Below are 26,093 nucleotides of genomic sequence, written 5' to 3'. Positions count from 1 at the left end.
AACAAGGGTTGGGGCTAAGCTTCTTGTTACTTTACCTAAAAACACAGTAAAGGGAATTTTCTCCTATGGCCAATTTTCAAGACTTATGTACAATACATGTCTTGTGGTCTCGAGGTGTTGTGCATGAAGTTCTGATTTTAGTTTAAAGGCTCAATGATATCCTTCCAATGAAAGACAACAGCACAAATGCTTTTTAAACAGATGATTTAAACCTCTACCAACCAAGAAACCTTTGTTGGTTATCGTGTTGAAAACAAAGTAAATGTGTCAAAGGTGGTAGCAGTTTTTACATATTTTTTCCACAACACAAGGAATACGTATAAAGTATAAAATGGTTTAATACATTTAATAGTAATGATTGTACAAATGTAGCTATATACAGAACATAACAAATCTTACAAACGTAATACAGTAGAACCTGTCATATCCAGTCCTTTAAGATATGATACCCTTATTATTATTATTTGTTTATTTAGCAGACGCCTTTATCCAAGGCGACTTAGAGACTAGGGTGTGTGAACTATGCATCAGCTGCAGAGTCACTTACAATTACGTCTTACCCGAAAGACGGAGCACAAGGAGGTTAAGTGACTTGCTCAGGGTCACACAATGAGTCAGTGGCTGAGGTGGGATTTGAAACCGGGGACCTCCTGGTTACAAGCCCTTTTCTTTAACCACTGGACCACACAGCCTCCTTATTAATCAATGGAGTGCAGTTTAGCAGGAAAGATTGGACAGCTGCAGATAAAGAAAAGACTTACGTTTGGGAATTTAGTTTCACTTTTTACTTGCTGTCACTTCACGCAGCTGCCCAGGGATTAATATAGTTACTGTAGAGTTAAAACTCGTAAACAAGATCTATTTTGCCAACCTCCAAAGCCAGTTTGTGTTTGTATGCATGCTTTCAAGTTGTTGTTTCTGTCTCGGATTAACAAGCACGATGCAAAAAACAAACCTGTCAGATCAGCTTGATATGGGCGGAGAAAGCACAGCAAGAGTGTTGTTTTGTGAACTGCCAACTACTGTATTACAGTGCTTGGTTTTGCATTCATTTTCATTGATTTTCTTTGTATAGTATTAGTGCAGAACTATACTTTGGTGTTTTAGATACACTGATGTACCTGACATTGTTAATTTAGAATGCCCTGCTGTCAATAACGCCACAACAATGTAGTATAATGACTCCCTCTGAGAGAGGTTATTTTTATGGACCCTGGAATCAGTTAAATCGGATAGGACAAGTTCTACTGTAATAAGAGGATAGTCCCTACAGCAAAAAGCATCCCTTACATGTGCTACGATATGCTAAATTGGTAGATTGAGTTAACAGTCTAAATCGTAAATTAGTCTGAACATCTGGTAGACAACTGACAGTAGTGTGAAAATGAAAACCAAAGGACAATCAGCATACATTGGATATAGAGCTATTTAATTTCTATAAACTAAGATTACCGAAAGGCCACAGCTCAATGTATGGTGAAGACATTTAACCTAGGTAAGCCATTTGTTAACTTGAAAATAAGTGGTAAACAAAGGGGAACAAAGGCAAACACAGCCTTCAAGCCCTTTCTGGCAATGGAATTACAATCGTCTGCTGCAGTAAGAAAAAAAACCCGAAATCAAGTCTCAATTATTCTCGAGTGGGAAAATCTAACTAGTTTGACAAAGAGGTCCTTACTAAGCCGGTCATGCTGGAAAACAGTCGGGTGGCTTTGTCATGCATGTCATATAGAGGGTGAATGAATGGAGTAATAAAAATTGTGTGTGTGGATTCCTAAATAGAAATAGTACAACTTAAAAAATATATGTATCTCAATTTTTTTAAAAGGCGTATGAATAGTTGTGAAATCCACAAGTAGTCTCTCTTGGCAATATTCAGTATTTTGGGCGCTTTATTGACACACATCTGGTGGTGACTTTTCTTTTCGCAGCTTACATGCCTATTCTGATGGAACAAGTCATTTTCAATATAGATTTTCCAAGAACAAGTTATGTCATGATTTTGCTTGACAGTAGGTTGCTGTGAGATCCTGTTCTTTTCTACAGATTTTAAGGCAACCCAACCAATACCATTAGGTCCAGTAGCATGTCCAACCCAGCCAATACCATTAGGCCCAGCACCAAGTCCAACCCAGCCAATACCATTAGGCCCAGCACCAAGTCCAACCCAGCCAATACCAAGTCTTTTAAAAGTAGGATGAGGTGCAAGTAAAACTGTTCTTAATGTGCAGCGTTAGACATTCTCAAATCCATCCGCACACAACTCATGCAAGACGCATTTTCAATAGCCATAAAGAAATTAACAAAAAAAACCCAACATTTTAGTGCATTATTTGGGGTAAAAATATATATAAAAAAAACTCTTAGAGAGGCCTGGGTCTGATTCTGAAGGCCTTTCCTCTCCTTCAGAGGAAGTTGGAAGGATTTCTGGCAGCCTGTAATCCTAATTAGCTGAAGGAACTCTCCATTGAAATCGGGTTGACGTCAGCCTGTGGCCAATGGAAACGAACATGGCTGATATCAAAACACCACCAGACTTAAAAGACCTCCCCCCCCCCAGTTATTGTGGTGACCCAAATGTCAGTTTCTTCAGCATCTGAGGCTATTTAGATCATTAATGTTGCTTTGTTCATAACTTTGGACTGAAGATGTATTTCTGCTGCTGTCATCCAAAAGGACAGACACAGTGTCAAACTTTTCTTCAGAGATACATCTGACATTCAGCCCCTCAGAGGATCTGCTGAGGAACTAGGATGGGGAAAAAAATAAAAGTTAAAGTCAGTGAGGTTGAGGGTAATCTAAATGTGTTAATATAGAAGAGTTTCAAGCAGATTCTTTCTGCATCTTAAGATAAACAGGTTTCTATATTTTAAAAATCAACCAGATACAGTGCAGTCAGTTTATAAGAATCAACCGCATATAGTGATCCACTGGGACAAAATAATTCCTATACCAACCAATGGGTCATTCCATGCCAACTTAACCAGTGCCGTTGCCTGTCCGTCTTAGAAAAATTCACCTGGGGTTTTCAAACACGCGGAGTTCAGAAATGATAGCCATTATTTTTTTTAAATGTCCCCTTTGACCTAAAGTGAGAAAGGGACCTTGACCAGAAAAATCACCCTGGGTGCAATTTAGATGCTACCATCATGTGTAGCACCTCGTTCTACTCATATTGAATAGGGCTTTTCAGAAAAAAAATACTAGGAGCACCCTACTTACTTCTGGCAAATTGCCAGACGAGAGGTAACTGACGAGTTTTATTCGAACTTCAGCCTAACCCTTTACCATGTAGGGGATGTGGGTCCTACAGTGTAAGTATAGCTATAAGACCCTTAGGTACCAGTCTTCCAAATTCTGTGAAAAACATTTGGTTTCAAGTCCCACCACTTATTAAACCCCCTTGAAATTTGAATTTTTGCTATTTGTACCAAGTTTAGGCTGTAATAACTTGCGTGGGGGACTCCAAAAAATCACCCAAAGATATGTTTGGATAGATGTTGATGAGATCTACAAGCATCAAGCAAAATATTATGGTATCCGGGGATTTTGGATTTGTCATGCATTCAAGCATTGCTTATGGTCACTTTGGTGAGGCTAAAGTGCCAGATAGTTCTATTCAAACTGGCTATTTCTTCAATTGTGCATTCTCTGAGGATTGATCTAAAGGAAAAAGTAACAATGTTGGCTTCCAATGGCACTAGCTTGGAGCTGAGGGGTTATGAACTTGCATATGGAACTTGGGACATCGTTGTTATGATGACACATTTGAAACTACCAAAACCTTAATTTGGATGCAGAGCTTTGCATCTCTGCTTAATGAAAAACTAAGATTTGCATTGCAACAGAAAATAAGTAAGCCATAGATGCTTAAATGCAGGGGTAGTCCTGACAGTAAAATACTGTACTGTGATGTCATTTTAATTAAAAGGCCATTACACGTAACACTGTACGGCAGTTAAACTAGGTACCATCACGAGACGATCGCTTCTCAAGCATACTGTTGTAAAATAGGATTCTGCAGTCTTGAGTAAACATAACCGTGGTCATAGAATAAGCTGCTTACCCACGAGGACTTGTTTTGATGTATTGTTCTCAATGACTGAGCACCATTGACATCTGTATACTGTATTTAAACTGCTGATGGCATGCTTTTGCTAATTGTAATGCGACAGAGTGGCAGGCTGGAGTCTTGATTTACAGTTTTAAACCGGTGTTGGTTTTATTTTTCTTACCCTGCAGTGGCGAAACAACCGCTAATAAAACACACAAAATAAACTTAGCTCTCAGCTGGAGCACTAACTAACAGTACTTTGTGTGGAACAAGCACTAGATCTTTTACTCGAGTTTTCGTTTCTTTTTGTTGCTTCTGCTTTCTTACGCCTCTGTTCCCCCATCACAAAGCTATCGGCTAAGCCATTTCTAATCGACGTGTCATTAACTTTAACAAGCAGTTAACCAATTGACTATTATCCATAATTCGTTATGGAAAGCAGCTGTGGATTTTTCGTGGGCGTGCATACATGCGGGAACTCATAACATCTAGTGTTCAACCCATTACACTGCAGCCAGGGAACAAGCTCTTATCATTCTCATACCAAGTTTGATTCTGCACTACAGTAATCATATCGGTCTGCTTTTAAGAATCATCCGCTTATAAGAATCAAAACACCTGGGACAGGTGTGAATCTTAAACGGACTGCACTGTATTACTGAGTATCCATCTATATCAACACCACCTTTCAGGCTAGTTTAAACACATGGAATATAGATTATTATTAGCAGTAGATTTACTACAAATAGTGTGTTGATCAGGTTTTATTTTGTGACAGTTGCACAGCATACACAATAAAGAGGCATCCTCGGTGGGTTCGATTGGCTTTTAAAATAACCGAAACATCGCCATTTCATGTCCTATGCAATAACATGTAATTAACATAAAACATGCACAGTGAGTGGTGTTTTTTTTTTTTTTAACCCATGTACAATGCTTCAGTCCTACATTATTCTGGACTATAATAATTTACAAAAAAAAAAAAAACAGACCAGAAGGGATTCCCCTGTCAAAAGCCAAGACTGTGTTTCCATAGGGGCTTTCCAGCCTCAGAATGACAGACTATTTCAGTCTCCTTTAATTTTACTTCATGCAGTAGTTCATGCAGTTTATTTTTCAGCATTAAGCAACTCCGCAAAAACACAACCTTACTATAGCTCATTTCTTACCTTAGTTTCATTGTATAATACAGAAATAAGTTATGTAAAAACTCTATAGGGGCATACCCAAGGATGTTGTACTGAGTTGCATTATTTCTCCTAGACTGCACTAGCAGTCTGTCGTTTCGAGTTGTAATTTTCACTACACCTCCTTGAGGACGAGTTAATAATGCACAGTATTAGGTGGCTTGCTCAAAATATATGCATTCATGATAACGTGTTTACTATATCAGAAAAGTTACTGGTCTAAAATGGGTGTAACAGAATTTCCTAAACAAGTTTTATCATATTTGCATGCGCTCTAGAAATGCACAATTTTATGGACAGACTGTCAAACAGCCTCCCCAGAGGGAAAATAAACACATAAATATTAATAAAACAGTGTCCTTTACCTCTGCTATGTGTTCGGGGACATTCCAGGCTGGATGCAGCAAATCCTTGATGTATCCAGGGGTGTAGCGCACGAGGAAGAAGCATCCAATTACAAAAAGAGAGATAACGACTGCACTCAGCACCACAAAGACAACCACTTTTGTTGGATCTAGAGAGAAAAAAGAAGCACAATTGACAGACAAATGATTCCTAAGCCATCAGCTGCCAGGTGGATACAGTGTTATTATACATGCCCCAGCTATCGGTATTAAAAAAACATGTGACCACAATGACCAATAGAATCACAGAATACAGTTGTGTACCAAGTCTATATTATGTGGAAACCAAAAAGTGACCCCTAATATTGTCGCAGTTCAAAGTTAAGGGTGCAGTTAGATTTTGAAAATATTGCTGTTTAATGGTTTATGAGATAGTACCTGTTGTACTGGCTGTGGTGGATTTGCAAATGTATGCAGTACAAGCTTCCCTTAGCATAAAGAGTAAGTAGCGGGGTTCTGAAAAATATAGCGTTACACCTCCCACATGTTGCTATAGCTGTTTAAATAACACACCTGTAATTTTTATTTTTGTTGTTAACAAGCCACAACACACACACACACAAAAAAATGCTACGGCATTTCTCTTTCGTACCTCATCATGGATCGTTATTGCTGTGTTACCTGTTTTGACAATGTAGGCAATAACCCTTACACTATCAGTGCACTAGAGTGGACAGTCTCAAAAGAGCTTTGAAAACATACTGTGTAAAAAGTTGTCACAATGTTAATGAAAAGAAAAAATGACAGGTACATTATTTAAACAGTTGTAGCAACACATGGGGATGTATAACGCTATATATTTTGGAACCCCGCTACTTGCTCTTTAACAAGGTACCGGTAAATATTTACATTAAGTTTTACCTAAAACAATAGATACAGAGATATGTCTAAATTCATACCATTATCATAAATGTATTTGCAGTCAACTTTGCTTGGTTTGCCGACTTTTTTATTGTTATGGTAATAGTCCTCAACAGTTTTCACCTCCACGCAGTACATCGCACCGGGTTCTAGCTCTTCCAGTTTGACTGATGTATTTGGACTAGGATCCAACTCTGTCCTCTGTCATCAAAATAAAACAAAGGAACAGAGAGACATTGTAACACAACAGTCAAAGATTTTTCTGTTTGCTTTGTTTGACTAAAATCAAGTTTCCTTTCTAGTACTAGTCTCATCTCATGATAGAGTAGTTAAAGTTGCTAATGCTGTAATTTCTGATTAGGGAAGTTAGATTGTGTTTAATTACTAAACATTTTAACTGAAAGCCCTCCATTCGAGCACTGCAACATCACTGTGTGAGGGACTACATGCGCACAACATTTATGCGTACCTAGAAAAAAAAGCTATGTGAATAAATAACCTTACACTGTTCACATCTACTCAATACACATTAGAGCTGGTCTCTATATCGGACATGCAAAAGACAATGGTTAAACATCTGGAAATCGTTTCAATGTTTAAACTCTAAACTATTAGCATCCCTAGTTGTAATTGAGGTGTTTGTTTTAATAACTCAGTTTGGCAAGAAACCTACAGCAAATGGTCAAAATAAAATAAATGTAATTAAATAAATACACTCTGAAAGTTTACTTTTTCATGTTTCTTCCAGTAGGTAACCTGGTACTTGAGCTGTCTATAGTAGAACTTCAGTGATTGGTTTGTGCTGTTTTCCAGGGGGTCAGAGATGGAAACATACAGCACACCGGCCTCTACTTCCAACTTCACGATTGGTGGTCCTAAGTCAGCTGACAGACAAAATAAACACAAGAGAGTTGAATCAGATCCTTCTTTATTTGTTCACATGACCTTTGTCAACAGGCAAGACAGCTGTCATCTCAGACATAGTACGTGATGCATTGTTACAAATGAATAGTGAATTGATCTTGATGAGAATTTTTCAAATTTGTTGAAACTGTTGAAATCAACCTGGTTGTTATATGTTGGGTTGGGTCATACTTAATACAAATATGTCTTCACCACAGTAAGATTGTAAGACAGTAAGATTGACCTTTGCACCTTGCAACCATCCAAAATTACAATTAGCAGTGCTTAATTAGCAAAGACTAACACAAAAGCACATTGCACTGGACTATGAGGATTTTCAGCCAAAAGTAAAATAATATTTGGAATCCTCATGAAATTCTAATATACTGTACAGTAGACACCTAATATTGAAGGCACTAAATAGACAATGGGCCTAGTTCTGAACCAATTTTTTGTTTTATTTTCCTTTAACAAGGAACGGTACAAATTGCACTTTGGACAATATGGACCTTACTGTCTCAGCCCAGTTTCTAGTGGAAAGATGTAGCTATTGTGAGCAAATAATATAAAAGCTTCATACTATCTCTTAGGGGATAAAATTGTTTAGTCTCCACCCATGCAGAGGTGTTGCTCCCACTCCGTGCTCTCACTCGCAGGGTCACTCTATCGTAGTGACGGATACTGTCAGTGAAGTCACACTCTGTCTTGTCAGTGGATTCACATTCTTTAATGATGCTCCACTGATCCACACTGATGCTAGAAAGAAAGTGGTATTAGAATGGATGACAGGAGTTTCGTTACATCTCAGAATGGGGTGTCAGGTTCTAAAGGGCATGCTTGTTTTGAGCATCCTACTTTAGGGAGTATCCTGACCTTCCTTTTATTTACCCTTTAAATTTTGTCTTCACCTGAATTAGCAAAAATTGTCAAATGAAAAAACCCTGTTCAATTTGATCCATATCTGTAGTATGTTGAGTATACTGTTATATGGTGAACGTTTTGTCCACAAACACAATATATTCGCTTCATGTTTTGTACATTAGTATTTTCAGCAGTTAAGTTAAGTAGTGGTTCTTCCTTATTCCTGGTATCACTGTTCAAACGCATATGGTGACATTTTATCAAGTTCTCACATTGTCATTAACAGTGCAGAAATCATATCAGAAACATACACAAAAGATGCCTTTTTACAATATTTTGAGCTAGAGGAACAAAACCTGCAGCACAAATTGTATGTTTTTGAGCAAGTCAGTATTATATTTCTTTTTTGTACAGCCAAAAAACAGTGAAACACCTAGCAACTTTCATGCAACTTTTTTCAGACAACTTTTCTAAGGCTATAAAAAAGCAAATTAAATCAACGCTATCAAACGGCAAAAAAATAAACAGAAGTAATACAATGTGAAGCTGTGGATTACTGTGCAACATTGCTAGTAAAAGTTGAAACTAGTATTTCGGCAACACATTTGGTAGACCAATAAATGATTGCTGATTCCAAATTAAAAGAAAATAATAATAAACAAAAAATCCCTTTGCTTAAAACCTTTACACATAAACAATGCACAGACTTGACTATCAATAGTGTTCAAATGATACAATGTATTGATGGATCGATGCTTAAACTTTTCAACCACTTAGTTGTAGGGGCATTCCCAGCATTTTGCCACATGTGAAGAGTTCAGCAATGATATCAAAAGATTTCAAACTTCACTGGCTATTTCAAGCAATTACTATCAAGTTGCTCAAATCTAAATGTTCCATTTCCAATACCGTTGCCTGAAAGTCGCTTCGTGATTCAAGCACCTAATTTTTACTATATTTATATAGGATATATTTAGATTCCCTGGACATATAAAGAGGTTGATTGGGTGTGACATTTACACTGACTAATAAACAACACATACTGATAAACTTACTCTTTGTATTCCACATCATAAGATGTAGCTTTGCTGCTAACAGGATCCCAAAGCAGCACACTTCTCAAATTCATCGAATTAATTTTCACATTCTGAGGTTTTGGCAACCCCGCAATACCTGCATGTGCAAAAAAAAAAAAAAAAAGGTTAAAAAAAGGCCAGTACATTCCACCTGTTCCTATCCAGGTTTAAATAACTTTAGCATAACAGAGGCAGAAGTGTTAAAGGGACTAGGAGTTCTTAAAATAAACAAATCCCCTGGGCCAGATCAGATCATCCCAATAGTACTAAAAGAAATTAAAGAAGTTATTTACAAACCGCTAACCAAGATCATGCAACAGTCTCTTGACACAGGGGTTGTACCGACAGACTGGAAAATTGCAAACGTAATATCGATCCACAAAAAGGGAGACAATACTGAACCAGGTAACTACAGACCAATAAGCCTGACTTCTATGATATGTAAACTTATGGAGGTAATGTTGTTGAAGCTGACACCCTGGGATCCTTCAAGAAGCTGCTTGATGAGATTCTGAGATTAATAAGCTACTAACAACCAAACGAGCACGATGGGCTGAATGGCCTCCTCTCGTTTGTAAACTTTCTAATGTTCTTATATCACTTCACTTGTCTGATTCAGCAAAACTAACAAATCAGCAGAGTGAGAAGATCTTAGTTACTGTACTATCCTTCAGTTGTTCTTCTTCAAGTGTGTCAGGTGAAAATATGTATGTACAGTACTGGTATTAAATGAATGCCACGTCATCCATGTGTTTTTTCAAGCAGAGACACCCTGCAACACTTTTGGAACACAGTAACTTTACAGAAGTACTACGTGTCGACAGACTTGTCAAAATGTCGTCCACTGAACTCTATAACTTTCTCTCAGTAGTACTACACTTACAGTATCACCATTAAGTGTTTTATAGTTATGAATAAACTTTACATAAAGGCTGCCGAAGCCAAAACAACCACACACAATGGAGCATTATACTTTGATACATCTAAATGTAGATTTAGAGAGTATCAACAGTGATTACATATTCATCCAAATGAATTAGTGACCCATGTAATTAGAAATGATTTGATTTAATTGAAACATTTGATTGCAGACATGCTTATGATTACTCTATTCAACTGAGTAGGTGTTAGAAATTGCCAGTACTGTACATAGAGGTGTTGGTTTCCCCTATAAAACATCAAATACATATTGTTTATTTAAAATGTTTCTTTATAGGGCATTGCGGTGATGTGGTTGTTACATGACTCTGAAGCCTAGCACATAGCAGTACGTTTTATTTTGTTCTTCTGAGGGACGGGCAGTTACTGCATCGAGATTGCCCTATTGAGTGATCTCATTTTCACACCTTTACCCACATTTCCTGAGTAAATCTTTCTTTTATATAATAAACTAAAATCACACTGTGGTCTACTTTAGGTCACATTATGCATTTACATGGTTAAATCACAGTAATACATATTGTATGAAATTAAAATGACTATTGTTTGTTACAGTAGGTCTACTAAGTGCCTGGACCGATTTATCCTTTGTTTCCAGTTTGGTTATTTTGTTTCAGATCCCACCAACCAATCAGCCAAATAAAGTACAACATGAATGATCCATGTAGAAGAAATTTAATCATAAACATTTATTTTCCAGGAAATATCGGCAACCAATTGCAAACTCTTTACTCCCACACACATTCTAGTCACCCATGAACATGCATTAAGCCCCACTCCTCTGAGGCCCAAGCTCTAAATAACTTTGTTCAGTGGTATACTAATCCAAATGGTTTGACACTGATCTAATGGATAATAATGGTCATCTTTTAAAATAAGTATTTAATTTATTTATTTACCTGAACATTAAAATATTCCTTTCCCGTTTTAGATACCATAACCAACATACACAGTATATCGTTCTGGCAAACAATCTGTTGTGGCAAGTTTACTGAAAACGTGTGATGTTCTGGCAATCATACGGCAAACAGTTGTGTGTTCTGGCAAACATTATTATTTTTGTAAGGGTATAGGATTTATCCTCATAACTTTGTCTAATCTCAATCAGCTGTAATGTACTCATTACACCACTGACAACAATTAAATAGCACACATATTAGCCAGAGATTAATATTAGACAGAGAATGCGATAACAAATGGCTTTTAATAATTAATCAAGAGATGGAAAGAGGAAGGCTTTATCGTCTGGTAAGAACGCCTTGTGCTGTAAATGGCCGAGCCTCAGGGGATATCATTTTGACTCTCTTGGAAAATGTAAATCATGTCCTACACCTAGCACCACAAACCACAACGGTGGTTGACTATTCAACGTTGCAAAGGCATTTATATCTGGCCATGTATCTAAGTCCATAATAAACCATTACGTAAATACATAGTTAGCAACAAGTACACCAAGTGTGATTTCAGAAAAACAGGAAGTCGACATGACATAAAATTACAAGGACTTGAACCAGACCAGCACTGTACGCACTATAAAGACTGTGAACGACTTTTTCCGATCCGGACACTAGCAGAAAACGTCAAAATAGAAACATGACAATTCCCTTACCTCGTGTTGTTGCTGTTAATATCAACACCAAGGTGCAAATTATGTTTAAAGTCATTCTTGGTTCTGTCAGTTGCCTCCCTTTGCTGCTTCGTTCTCCATCTTGTTTTGGCAGTCCCAACCAGATCTGTCTCCTCCTATTTTCCAGTCAATTGACACCTCAGTTCAGGATTTTCCACTGGTAGCTTGCCAGGCCTGTTTCTTTGAACCCTGTTTAAGGCAAATAAACGAACAATGATAGTGTTAAAACAGTGGCTTGTACATTATAAATCTTAATTATTATTATTATTTAAAATGATTATTCAAACACTAAAGCATTGTACATTGCCCAACGCGCGCGCGTGTGTAGAATCTTTACTGGGAAAAAGAAATCGCGAAAAGGCAGCTTCCAATTATTAACTCCCATATTTCATTTGTTGTAGTGTATATAGTCTTAGTAGTGCTATACGGTAGTTTACTCAAAATATATTTCTTCTTTAAAAATCACATTTATTTTGAGCAGATAAACACTTTTTATGTGTGTGACCAATTTTGTATTTATTTACAAAAAATATAAAAGTACGAAATATATACAGGAGGCAATGGATCCTATAATATTTTAACACTAAAACGCAATCTGCACCTGTTTCTGTGATATGAAAATCAAAATAATACTACAAAACATAAATATTAGTCCAAATTGTCTTCCAGTCAGGGTGCATGAATAGGCTTCAGTTAAAACAAAACAGCATTTCACCTTATCACTCCAGGTCTTATATCTTTACCAGTAAAGTATCATATTTCATTTTAAAGTGAAATCTATCAGACATTATATGGAGTGTGCAGAGAAGGTTGATGCTTTTAAACAAAGACTAAAGACACTTTTTTTTTTTTTTTTTTTTTTTTTAATGTAGCATGTGAAACACGCGATGTCTGCATACAGTAGGCTACAGTACGTGTTTGGTAAAATATGGTTAAAGATCCAGGCAGATGGAAGGATTTTTTTCTATTTTGTGACTTATTGGAGGACTGGCTAGAATCTTTTTTTTTTTTTTTGCTAATGACATGTGTTTGGCACAGCTCATACCTAGTTATTGAAATTGAGGTGCATGGGCTAGATCTTAGAAAGACATTTTAAAGTTAGACCCCCCCCCGTTTTTTCTGCATAAAAAGGTAATTAATGTAATTTGAAATGTTATGCAGATACCATTAAGGTGAATATAAGGTTATAGTGTGAAATCAAAATCACCAGCTTTAAAAAATAAATAAAAAAATACATGTTAAAAGCATCTTTGGTTTGTTTCTGACCAGTAATACTGGACATAGGAACACACAATTATAAATTATTACAGCAGTTACCAAAACTGTTTTTCTGTATTTTTTATTTAATCTCAAACTAATCATCAGAGAGTATGTTTATAGTCAAAATAAGATTTTTTTTTCCTTGAATCTATCTTTTGAACCAGCTTCCAGCATAAAAACCCTGCAATTGCCAACTTTGACCAACCAGTTTTAGAAGAAAGGCAGATTACTTGACAGCAAGTTGAGTGAATTCGTCAATACATAGTTTAAAGCAGGGATTATTCGGTATCAGAAAATGTTATCTGACAATGTATATTGCCACTGATACTGTAAAGTGTGATACATGTAGCCGCATTAGTGGTGAAGTACAGTACACAGTATCTGCCACCATATTCTACAAGCAAAAAGCAGCCATGTACTGTAAATAATCATTATCCCATCAAATCGAGAATGAAGTGGAAGCTATATCAGCATGCTACATTTCGATAACCCCTGTAGTATAATTCAAATCTGTGTTAAATGAATGTGTCTGATCACAGTTTAGACCATTTCAAACTGGATCATAACCGCTTCAGTTTCCCATGTGGGGCAGTCTAACCATTGCAATACTACTAACAGTAACATCCTACCCACCTTGCCAGTACGCCTTCTCATATGAAATCTGACACCTGCTTTAACCAGTGTCTCAAGCCAGGACACCCAACAGCAAATCAACACCAGCCCGTCTGGGTATTCTTTACCCACAGCTTCAGGAACTGTGGTGTTCATGTAACAGAACTAGTGTTATATATTTATGTCTGAGCTAAAGTCTGTATTGCCTCATGCGGAAATCCCTATCAGATTAAAAGTGAAGTAAGTGTGGGGGCGTACACCCGTCACACATCTTATCTTTACTCACACTTGTAGTTTTAGCATTCGGGGATTTTTCACAGTACAGTAAAAAGAATCTTTTTTTTTTTTTTTTTTAAGTATTATAATCCTGAATAAAATATCTATCCATAGCTGTCAAAAAAGGCAAGGACCTGCCAGTAATTGCATGTGGTTTCCGTCATAATTTAAATGACACCATTTTAAAAATCAATTTCTTAGACCTCTGTCTTTACAAGCAAGGGTGTTATTCAATAACTTGGTGTAAAACAGGGCTATCCTGGTGATACAGTATCAGGATTTGTTTAATGTTGTAGCAACAAACATTGCATGTCTTGATTTGACTCTAAACAAAATCAGTTCACATTGTGGGCGTCTCGTAGCCAATGTGTTAGTGGCTTTCTCAGTGGAGAAAGTGTGAGAACGAGACAACAGAGTAGAAAACAGAGAGAGAGAAAGTGTTTTTAATTTAAAAAAAAAGTATATTCACACCATATATTTAATGGGCTAAAAAATTTGCTTTCAGCTTAATTTTTGTGTGGGGACCAGCACAGCTTCATCCTAGTCTTGTTTTAAAATAATGTCTTTGCTTGCGTGTCAATGCAATGCAAATGAAAGTACATCAAGTGACTGTGAGGTACAGAGAGAAGCTGACCTATATTAATAATCTGTATGATCAAACAGCAGTGTTCCTGTAAGCTTAGCACACTTTAACCTACTTTCTTGGTTTACCAAGGCAACTCAGTGGTGTTGTTAGTTTTTCGTCTGTTTGGTAAAATTGTGTTTAAAAGTAAACTAGAAAACTTGAATGAAGATCATTAAGCTCAGTTCAATTATACATTTTAAGCCGTTTAGATTGCAAAATGAGCTTGATTATGCATAAGCATTCTTATGCATTATTTCACTATCATGAAAAACAGATCACCAAGGCCTTCTCTTCATAGTATGCAAAAGTGGGACATACTTGTTTTCAGATGAATTGATAGGTGCTTTTTATATCCCCAGATTCTGATACTCTCAAAAATGTGTGCAAAACAATGTCTGGTGTGTTACCTGGATAGCCTGTCCTGTAGATGTAAAAAGGTCCACTATAGCCTGCACTACTATATATAAAGTGTGCATATCACTGGGTTAGCAGTTCTGGCTGCCAGACTGCTTAGCCTTATCTTCTCACATCAACAGGGCCGCCGAGAGCCTTCATGGGCCCCGGGGAAAAATCGGTATGTCCCGCTGCCACTCTTGCTTTTTAGGTAAGTGAATAAATTTTTTTTTTGTACAAACTCCACGTGTAAGTCACTAATCGGAAGCTTACTTAACATCAAATAACATACGTTTTTAGCATAAACTACATAATGGTGTTGCTATAAACTCTTTCATTTATCCCGTGCCAAAATTAAAACACTCATCTCTGCTCTTAACTAATAGCCTGTATTGGTAAATATATTTGTATTTTAAGCAATATAACCGATCATTCTCTAAGTGTGTTTACCACCAGATGAAGTACTTTATTTATTTTACACAATACAATTTTTCTAACAAACTGCTGCACCACGTTGTTTTGAGCAAATTATAGCCATCTAATAAAATAAAAGAGCAGCAACATGTAACAACTTGACTTAACAGGAAACTGTTATCATCAGAATCTCGTGCTGGAAACACCCCCCTGTTGTACATGGTTAGCCATCCACCATTCTATATTGAAAAATAAAAGCTTTTATAGCAAATGCAATTTCATGTTTGTAAAACTACAGTATAGTGCACCATATTAAAATAGTTAACAACAGTGTTTTAGACATTGGTATGTTCTATATATCTACCTTGTGTTCATAGTATGAAGTGGGTCTGCACATCACCAGCAAAGGATTGTGTGGTGTCAGAGATTATTAACTTTTAACTTTTTTTCAATACTACAGACACAAGACTAAGAAAAAAACTCCACCCAGCAGACCAGTTTGTTTTGCCCCAGTTTTAAAAGCCAAATAGCTTGAAATTTTGAGCTAATTTTCTTACTGTGATTTACGAATACGATACAGAAGGTTTACAATAGACTTTGCACATTTGTAACTTCACAATATACATGCAAACGAAAAATGCAAGTATTGCAGCTTACATGTCAGGGTTGAAAAACAGCTGAGGCATAAAGACAGAAAATATTTTCATGAAAAACATATACAAAAGAATAAATAAAGAAATGAAGTTTTTGATTTGAGTTGTATTCTTCAGTCTTCATTCAGCAGCCAAAAACAAACAAACAAAGAAAAAAGGAAGTGAGTAATTTCAGTCAGTTGGATTGTTTTTTTTTTCTTCTCCCCTGTAGCCTACTTTCAGGTCACATGCTGGTTGGCCACTACATGACACATTGGTTTGTGGTGCTGGGTGAGTAATAAGTACGTGAGAAAGTGTAGGCGCTACAAGCTGTATGAGGTGTGGTTTTATTATAATGAAACAGGGTTGTTTTCTCCATGAAAGTGTTTCAGACACCGTGTGCTTGAGAGAGAACAGTGTACTGTGCACAGCAGCTGGTTTTCTAAATATGTCTATTTTGTTCGTTTCTTGTTAACTAGGAGATGTAACATCCTCCCACAAAGAAAAAATGTGGTAAAATGTGCATTAATGAAAAACCGTCCTATTTAAAGAAAGGGAGGGTGGGGAGGCACAAACTGGCACGCATCTGCATTAGTGTTTATATGTATGTATCTCCCCTCCCTGATAGGGGACAGCATCCATAACAGCAGTGCATCACACAGCACTGCCTGTTACATTTATATATGAACCAACAGATATTATTTTGTTGAAATCCATTTTTGATGTCTATAGAGATCATGAAAATAGCACTTGTTAATGAACTTTTATTTGTGGTTGTGACAGAAATACAATGAGTTCTGGTGATAAATCTTCCTCCCGACCTGTGAGGGCGCTAAAGAACGGGAGGAGAAGTATCTGGAAGGGCTGGCCTGACAGTTCGTTTCCGGGACCGGGAAGTGGGTCAGCCTGGAAAGAAGCGAGACTCTGTTGTAAGACCGTATTGACTTGAAAGGTAAACGAGGGGCAGCTGCAAGTAATAAAGCAGCTGCAACCGTTTACCTAGATATCATGCAGGATTACATATAGGGGCCAGGGTAATGCTGATCTTTTCCTTCGTTTGGGTAAACGCTGGAGAGAGAAGGAGCGAGAGAGGAACTCTCGTATTGAAAAAGAGATTACATGTTGTGTTTGTGTGTTAACGTTCTGTGTTTTTCACTTAGACAGTTAAAGCACCTCCGGAGCTGTCGAAATCGGGTCAGCACTATCCGGAGCACCACTACACACCACCCCACTGTGTCTGCACCAAGCACCTGCACGTCTGCACTCACCCCGGACTGGTGACTGTGTTTTGCATTTGGTTCGGGACTGTCCCCTGTTTTGTTATCCCCGCGCTTTACACATTGTTGTTTATAGCCGGGGATTTATTATTTTACGGTCACCAGACCGGGATTATAAATAAAGCACTTCATTTCACTGGATTACCGTTGTCTGCCTGTCACTCCTGCATCGCATCACCGCTACACCTGTTCCCCTTACTAGCCACTTTGCCACAGTGGTGTATTCATTTGTCTGAAATACAGACATGGCAGTGTCCGGGCAACACATTTTAAACAAATACCTCTCTTTTAAATGTAAATAAACATTTAGCAAGTAAGCAACACGTAATAGAAAACAGTTAGGCCTGTAGTAAAGAACTCAATAAAGTATAATGCATCAAGCAGTCTATCTAAAGCAGGTTCATCTCTCTGGGGTTTGAAGTGAAGTCTCAGCAGCTAATGCCTGTGAGACTGTTAGACTATCACGTACACCTGATAGCATAGCTGTCCAAGGACGCGGGAAGTGGAAGTGCGGCTGCACCCCCACATGCCAAGGGAGGGGTGTGATGGCGGTGCGGCCGCACTGGCAACTTTTCTCGTTAACTTTAGTTTATGAATGAGCAATTTGCACTGCCTGCAAGAAATTAGTATTGCTGTGTATGTGCTGTCATTTAGTGTTTCAACAAATTAGCACTAAGCATTGCTATGTGAGGGCATGGTTCATTGTTCCAGCCTATCACTGATAGTATCAGCACCAAGAACGGTCATGCGAGAGACAGCGTTTATTTACAAATGTGTCCTGACCTAGCAGCTGGTTTCGCTATGATAACTGTGTGCAAAACATTAAAAATGAATCTCTGTAACTTACAGAACCACATTTAAACAGTCGAGAATAAAGGATATTTAACTGTTAACATGTGTCAATATATTTCTCAATAAACAAATCCTAACCTTTCTGTGTTTCTTTTTTCTAGTGGTAAGAACCAGTCCACATTCTGTATGACACTTATTTTAATTTAATTAAACCAAAGAAATCGTACTCTAAACTGTCTTTTTAGTGGTGCCGTCTTCTCTGTCGTGTTCTGTTTTTTTATTCGCTATGCCCTTTTATAACTGTTACTGCAACAGCCAAGGCCAGTGAGGCACAATAATTTCCATTAGTAGGCTCATACTAGTACTGTATTTGGAATTTGAGATTTTTTTAGTATGGATTCAAGTAGAAAGTGACATTTTATGTTTTCAGTAAGAACTCAGAAGAGCCATTCAATCGTTAAGGAAGGTAGATTAACAAGGTAAGCGTCTGTTTTAATGGATGTATAACTGCGTTTCTTACCACGGCATGACAAACGTTAGGTTACTTACCATAACCCTGGTTCCCTGAAAGAGAAGACGACCACCAATGACATTACATATGGGATATGCTTGCCCATTGGGTAAGTATCGCTGAGCTCTCTATACCAGAGCTGACCGTAGGCCCCTTCCTGGGATGATGCACTCGGTCCCACCCACCGAGGGGATAAAACTCTCATCCAAAGGAAGCCATTTCTCTTTTTCCATCGAACCCGTGAGGGTGACCGATGCAACCTCGTGGTTGGTGGTCGTCTTCTTTTTCAGGGAACCAGGGTTACGGTAAGTAACCTAATGTTCCCTTTCAATTCGAAGATGACCATCAATGACATTACGCATGGGATACTGTATACCAGAGCCGTCGCGAGGGAGAAGGAACGGCAGCATATGAGGGACGCATCAGGACCGCATAACCCCAGGGTTAGTGGTGTGAGCTTACACCCTCAAGGACCCTTGTGCCTACAGAAGGCAGGGCAGGGTCTACCACATTAAGACGGTAGAACCTGGAGAAAGTATACGGCGTAGCCCAGCTAGCTGCAGTACAAATATCAGACATTGAGGCACCTCTGAAGAGAGCCCAAGATGTAGCCAAGATGTGCGGGTTACCCTACCAGGTTGGGGCAAGCCAGTACTATTATATGCAGTCGAGACAGTATGCACAATCCAATGTGACAGATGCTGCTTAGAGAGGGGCTGTCCTAGAGTCTGTGTCCCGTGATAGACGAAGAGCTGGTCAGATTGACGCAGAGCTCTTGTCCGATGCACGTAGCATCTCAATGCTCACACTGGGCAGAGGAAATCATCTCTCATCCTCTGTTGAAGCAAACGGAGGTGGATGGAAGGACTCCAGTTCCACTGATTAACGTGGAAGGCTGTGATCACCTTGGGGGAGGAAAGCAGGGTTGGTGATACCCTGCTGCCATCATCCCAAATACGCATACAGGAGCTGTACACCGACAGCGCCTGCAGCTCACTGACCCGCTTAGTGGAGGTGATAGCCAAGAGGAAGGCTGTCTTCATAGACAGGCACTTCAGCTATATGGAGTGTATGGGCTCAAACGGGGCCTTCGTGAGAGCCTCCAGTACAACATTATTGGCTCCATTCAGGGAGAATAGTCCTCCTAGGAGGGCGTAATAGCCATGCGTCTTTAAGAAAATGGGTAGCCAAAAATGCGCACCCAGAGACATTGAATCTACTGGGGCATGGCAAGCAGAGAGAGCTGCTAAATACACCTTCAAGGTGGAAGGTGACCTACCAGCATCAAACAGTTCTTGCAGAAACTGTAAGATGACTGGCATAGGGCAAGATATGGGGTCATGGCTTCTAGCTTATAGATATAGAAAAACCTAGTGAAGTCTGCCCTTGCGCTCTGCAACGTACCCACAACCACATCTGATAGCCCTAGGGCTAACCAGCGGTCCCTTTCAGGGGCCAGACCCATAGCTGGAACCTATCCGGTTCCGGGTGCCAAAGAGAGCCTTTTGTCTGACTGAGGAGATCCATGCGAAGTGGAATCTCCCAGCGCTGACCGTGCAACAGCTGGCACAGGGTCAAAAACCAGAATCTCCTGGGCCACTTGGTCGCCATTAGGAGAACTGACACTTTCTCTAACCGGACTTTTTCGAAAAAAGCATACAAAAACGCTTTGGGCCATTCGTGCATTAGGGCGTCTACACCAAGTGGACCGCCTAAGTGGTGGAGGGAGTACCATAGGGGGCAATGCGTCATCTCTGCCGAGGCGAAGTGATCGACCTGCGCCTTCCAGAACCATTCCCAATTGCGCTCCACTATCTGAGGTTGGAGTCGCCACTCTGACGGATGCGGACCAAGTCGCTGGTCTGCTGCCTAGTTCACCACTCTGAGAATGTGCGTCGCCCGTAGGGACAGTAAGTTCCTCTGAGCTCATGTCAATAGCCTGTAGGCCATGCGAAGCAACCCCAGGGACCGTAGGCCACCCTGGTGGTTGACATCCACCACCACTGTCGTGTTGTCCGTCCGGATCATCACATGCGTATCGCTCAGCACTGAGAGAAAGTAGTGGAGAGCAAGGGATACCACTTGCAACTCCAGCATATTTATGTGCAGGGATGTCCAGCGGTCTGGCCAGGATCTGCGTACTCCTCTGCCTTCCCAGACCACTCCCCAACCCATGTTGGAGGCGTCTGTCATCATCACTTGGCAGTTCAACACTACTCCCATTCGTACACCTTTGCGCAGGTGAGAGCGTAGGGCTGCCGAGCACACATGAGACACAGTCAGCTGACGGTGTCTGTCATGTTTGGCATTGAGGTGGAACACACTGAGCCACGCTTGTAGTGGGCGCATGCGAAGCAGACCTTTGCTGAATGGCCAATATGGCTGTGGCCATCAGACCCAATAGTTTCTGGCACAATAGGAGGGTGACCTGCGATCCCTGTTGAAACAGGGAGAGGCAACCCTGGATAGCTGCAACTCTGTCGTCCGACAGATGGGGCGAAAGCAGACGTCCTTTTTGGGTACCAGAAAATACCTCGAGTAGTACCCCTCTCTGTGTTAGGTGGGTCTACGAGACAAATGGCTCACTTGCACAGCAAGACGGCCACTTCCTTCTGAAGTACTGAGGCTTGGAGAGGGTCTGTCACGGAAGCTTAAAAGGGAGGAGGTCCAAAGCGGAACTGAAGCATGTACCCATTTTGCACGGTGGCGAGCACCCAGGAGTCTGAGGTGCAAGCACGCCAGTACTGTGCTGAAAAGGGGGTCTGAGGCCGCCAGCCTTCAGGGGCCCTGCTCGGGCTGCCAAGGCTGAGGTGGGGCAGTTTGGGATGGCTGTTTAGGGCGCTGGCCCTGAAAATGCCTCCTGTGACGCTGGTGTGTGGACTGGAACTCTTCTAGTGACAGTCCGCGTCTGAGGACTTACCAGTGGCTCAACCTACCCCAGGGGGAGGCACGGGGAGGGAGCAACGCGGCCACCTGCCGGGAAGCAGCGTGGCCTTATCCGCATCAGGAACTCTGGCTTGTGACAGCCACAGCCACAGAACTTCTGAGGACAAGGAGCCATCGCCTGCGTCCGGAACACGGACCGGCATGGTTCCGCCGCTGGTGTTCAGGGGACCTGCAAGAAAGCTGCAGCACATCCCATAAATGCCGAAACTGAGCTGGAAAACAGGGGGGCACTGGCTTCTGAGGCTACCTCGAAGCCAGGTTCTTCTTCAGCAGGGGTCTTACCTACTTGCATGTCAGAGAAGAAGGAAGCCCCCTCCCCAGACGCCGCTATGGAGAATGTGTCCTCTTGCACCATGTCCACCATGCATGCTGAGCCTCGTGCACACCGAGTACCGTGGCACTTTGTGCACCGAGTACCGTGGAGCACCATGCGTTCCCACACTAGAGTTTTAGCAGTGGGTATCAAGCACGGTGTGCGTACCAAGCACCACGAGTACTGAGAGCAATATGTGCAACGTGTACCATGCAGCGCTGTGAATGTGCACGAACATAAATAAATGTAAAAATCTGCCAACCCTATATTAATAAGTAACAGTTGCTACCAAATGCCAAGCAGTAGTGCACTCACTGTAAAACCAAAGAACGTGTGACGCGTTTAATATTTATATGGCATGTTTGTGTAGTAAAATAGAAACGTTCTATTCCTAAACAGCAGTGTTTATATGTCATTAATGTTTTGTGTTTAATGTGTTCAGTTTTTGCTAAGTTTAATGTTTAGATTTTAAACACCAGCCCTGTTATAAAAGCGTACAAATGTTTAAAAAGTGTTACAAATCATAAACACGTCCAAGAGTTTACAAAATAAACACCAGAAGGTAGAATTATAAACGCAGTGACGTGTTTGAAAAGTGTTACAAATAAGTGTTTTAAAGTTAAACACTCGGTCTTACAGCTGCCTTTAAAACTGTAACTTTGTTTCCCAATGCGTCTACAAAACGAATTATCATGAGTGTTTCCCAATTATCATGGGTGTCTGTAACATGTTTTCAAGTCTGATCTGTGTTACGTTAGAGACCAGCACAATTTATAATGTGTGAATAGGCCTATTAAACGTGTCGAATAGAATGAAAGCATTTTAGTGCCGAAGATTAATGTATTTTATTTGCATTTATTTTAAAAAGACATCTAAGGACAGTACATGTGATTTGCAACGCAGTTAATACATTGTGTTGTTGCTTTGAATCTTACATAAATATCTGTAGACTTTGTGCCACTGTATCTTATTCCTTATGAAACTCACTTGGTCTGTGCATATTTTGATGATGAAATGCACACAAAATGACGATTTTAGATATATTTAAATATTGCCCGAAGGTGACCCCCCCCCCCCCCCCCCCCCCCTTTCATTTTCAGCACCCCCGGTTTGAAATTCGTTCCCGCGTCTCTGTAGCTGTCAGCTAACGATTAGGCTCCAGCCTCCTGCCCTCGAAGGAAAGGAGAAGAGAAAGCTCCATGAGAGGCTGGGAGGTGAGGAGAGGCATGCAGCACAAGGGAGCGGGACATACAGGTAGGTTAATATATAGAACGGTTGTAGTATTATTATATGAAACACCAGCATGTTTCTGTTTATATCCTCATACAGTCTGTAGCTGGAGAAACATACCTGACTTGGCTCAGAGTTGACATAATGGAAAGCTGGTTTCAAAGGGGGGGAGCCATGTGTCTGTACAGCCAGGTAATTTCATTATCAACAAATTTACACAGGAATGTAAATCAACTACTCCTATGCTTTCTGAATGTAGAGTGCACAGAATGCCAAACTGTGTAAGAGTAAACTATACATGCAAATCTGGTTATTTGGGTGTTACACACTGCAGCTTAATCAAGCATATCTGTGACAAAATCAGAGCTATCAGTAACACCATGACTTACATCTTATGTTTGCACATGTAAAAATGTAAGCGTGACATTCAGATGTACACTACATGACCTGTGCTAAAGAATGTCCTTGGCAGATTTCATTCTTCGAATAAAGGAAAATAATGTTAGCGTGACATAGGCAGACTCCATGCATACATAACCACAACATGAATCATGCCACCATTCCCCCTCTCGGAGGCATATTTAACAGACTTTTCACGACTTCAGTTTACAGTAACTACCTACTCACAAGAGCTTAGAACACATTTAATTAACCAGATATGTCTGGGCTTGTTACGATCTGAAATGAGGTGTGGTTACCGGGAAGACAGTGAAAGTTACATAACCTACAAACCTACACACAGGTCTAAGATGGGGCGAAAGCAGACGTCCTTTTTGGGTACCAGAAAATACCTCGAGTAGTACCCCTCTCTGTGTTAGGTGGGTCTACGAGACAAATGGCTCACTTGCACAGCAAGACGGCCACTTCCTTCTGAAGTACTGAGGCTTGGAGAGGGTCTGTCACGGAAGCTTAAAAGGGAGGAGGTCCAAAGCGGAACTGAAGCATGTACCCATTTTGCACGGTGGCGAGCACCCAGGAGTCTGAGGTGCAAGCACGCCAGTACTGTAGCTGTTGTGCTGAAAAGGGGGTCTGAGGCTGCCAGCCTTCAGGGGCCCTGCTCGGGCTGCCAAGGCTGAGGTGGGGCAGTTTGGGATGGCTGTTTAGGGCGCTGGCCCTGAAAATGCCTCCTGTGACGCTGGTGTGTGACAGTCCGCGTCTGAGGACTTACCAGTGGCTCAACCTACCCCAGGGGGAGGCACGGGGAGGGAGCAACGCGGCCACCTGCCGGGATATAGGCGCATCAAGCAGCTTGGCCTTATCCGCATCAGGAACTCTGGCTTGTGACAGCCACAGTCACAGAACTTCTGATGACGAGGAGCCATCGCCTGCGTCCGGAACACGGACCGGCATGGTTCCGCCGCTGGTGTTCAGGGGACCTGCAAGAAAGCTGCAGCACATCCCATAAATGCCGAAACTGAGCTGGAAAACAGGGGGGCACTGGCTTCTGAGGCTACCTCGAAGCCAGGTTCTTCTTCAGCAGGGGTCTTACCTACTTGCATGTCAGAGAAGAAGGAAGCCCCCTCCCCAGACGCCGCTATGGAGAATGTGTCCTCTTGCACCATGTCCACCATGCATGCTGAGCCTCGTGCACACCGAGTACCGTGGCACTTTGTGCACCGAGTACCGTGGAGCACCATGCGTTCCCGCACTAGAGTTTTAGCAGTGGGTATCAAGCACGGTGTGCGTACCAAGCACCACGAGTACCGAGAGCACTATGTGCACCGTGTACCATGCAGCGCTGTGACTGTGCACAAACATAAATAAATGTAAAAATCTGCCAACCCTATATTAATAAGTAACAGTTGCTACCAAATGCCAAGCAGTAGTGCACTCACTGTAAAACCAAAGAACGTGTGACGCGTTTAATATTTATATGGCATGTTTGTGTAGTAAAATAGAAACGTTCTATTCCTAAACAGCAGTGTTTATATGTCATTAATGTTTTGTGTTTAATGTGTTCCGTTTTTTCTAAGTTTAATGTTTAGATTTTAAACACCAGCCCTGTTATAAAAGCGTACAAATGTTTAAAAAGTGTTACAAATCATAAACACGTCCAAGAGTTTACAAAATAAACACCAGAAGGTAGAATTATAAACGCAGTGACGTGTTTGAAAAGTGTTACAAATAAGTGTTTTAAAGTTAAACACTCGGTCTTACAGCTGCCTTTAAAACTTTGTTTCCCAATGCGTCTACAAAACGAATTATCATGAGTGTCTGTAACATGTTTTCAAATCTGATCTGTGTTACGTTAGAGACCAGCACAATTTATAATGTGTGAATAGGCCTATTAAACGTGTCGAATAGAATGAAAGCATTTTAGTGCCGAAGATTAATGTATTTTATTTGCATTTATTTTAAAAAGACATCTAAGGACAGTACATGTGATTTGCAACGCAGTTAATACATTGTGTTGTTGCTTTGAATCTTACATAAATATCTGTAGACTTTGTGCCACTGTATCTTTTTCCTTATGAAACTCACTTGGTCTGTGCATATTTTGATGATGAAATGCACACAAAATGACGATTTTAGATATATTTAAATATTGCCCGAAGGTGACCCCCCCCCCTTTCATTTTCAGCACCCCCGGTTTGAAATTCGTTCCCGCGTCTCTGTAGCTGTCAGCTAACGATTAGGCTCCAGCCTCCTGCCCTCGAAGGAAAGGAGAAGAGAAAGCTCCATGAGAGGCTGGGAGGTGAGGAGAGGCATGCAGCACAAGGGAGCGGGACATACAGGTAGGTTAATATATAGAACGGTTGTAGTATTATTATATGAAACACCAGCATGTTTCTGTTTATATCCTCATACAGTCTGTAGCTGGAGAAACATACCTGACTTGGCTCAGAATTGACATAATGGAAAGCTGGTTTCAAAGGGGGGGAGCCATGTGTCTGTACAGC

The 26,093-nt window shown here is 40.4% G+C and overlaps 1 protein-coding gene across 2 annotated transcripts in view; it reads right to left on the bottom strand.

The window, feature by feature from the left end:
- Nucleotides 1–320: 320 nt before the first annotated feature.
- LOC117405271 (interferon alpha/beta receptor 1b-like) overlaps nucleotides 321–26,093 on the bottom strand; it is a 43,411-nt gene continuing 17,638 nt past the window's right edge. Inside the window, exons 1-8 of one of the 2 annotated variants that reach the window (XM_059029939.1) lie at nucleotides 13,806–13,956; nucleotides 11,895–12,101; nucleotides 9,326–9,443; nucleotides 7,990–8,165; nucleotides 7,236–7,390; nucleotides 6,545–6,707; nucleotides 5,607–5,755; nucleotides 321–2,748 (exon numbers count right to left, since the gene is read on the bottom strand). In XM_059029939.1, coding sequence (XP_058885922.1) covers nucleotides 2,590–2,748; nucleotides 5,607–5,755; nucleotides 6,545–6,707; nucleotides 7,236–7,390; nucleotides 7,990–8,165; nucleotides 9,326–9,443; nucleotides 11,895–11,949 — 975 coding nt within the window. In that variant the 5' untranslated portion in view covers nucleotides 11,950–12,101; nucleotides 13,806–13,956 and the 3' untranslated portion in view covers nucleotides 321–2,589. Of the gene's footprint in view, nucleotides 2,749–5,606; nucleotides 5,756–6,544; nucleotides 6,708–7,235; nucleotides 7,391–7,989; nucleotides 8,166–9,325; nucleotides 9,444–11,894; nucleotides 12,102–13,805; nucleotides 13,957–26,093 lie in introns of those variants that run through there. The other variant, XM_034923182.2, reaches the window with a different exon arrangement.

This window comes from Acipenser ruthenus, chromosome 9 (assembly GCF_902713425.1).
Source record: "Acipenser ruthenus chromosome 9, fAciRut3.2 maternal haplotype, whole genome shotgun sequence".
NCBI lineage: Eukaryota > Metazoa > Chordata > Actinopteri > Acipenseriformes > Acipenseridae > Acipenser > Acipenser ruthenus.
The sequence above is the reverse complement of the archived record's forward strand: the minus strand, read 5'-3'. Positions and strand labels throughout refer to the sequence as shown.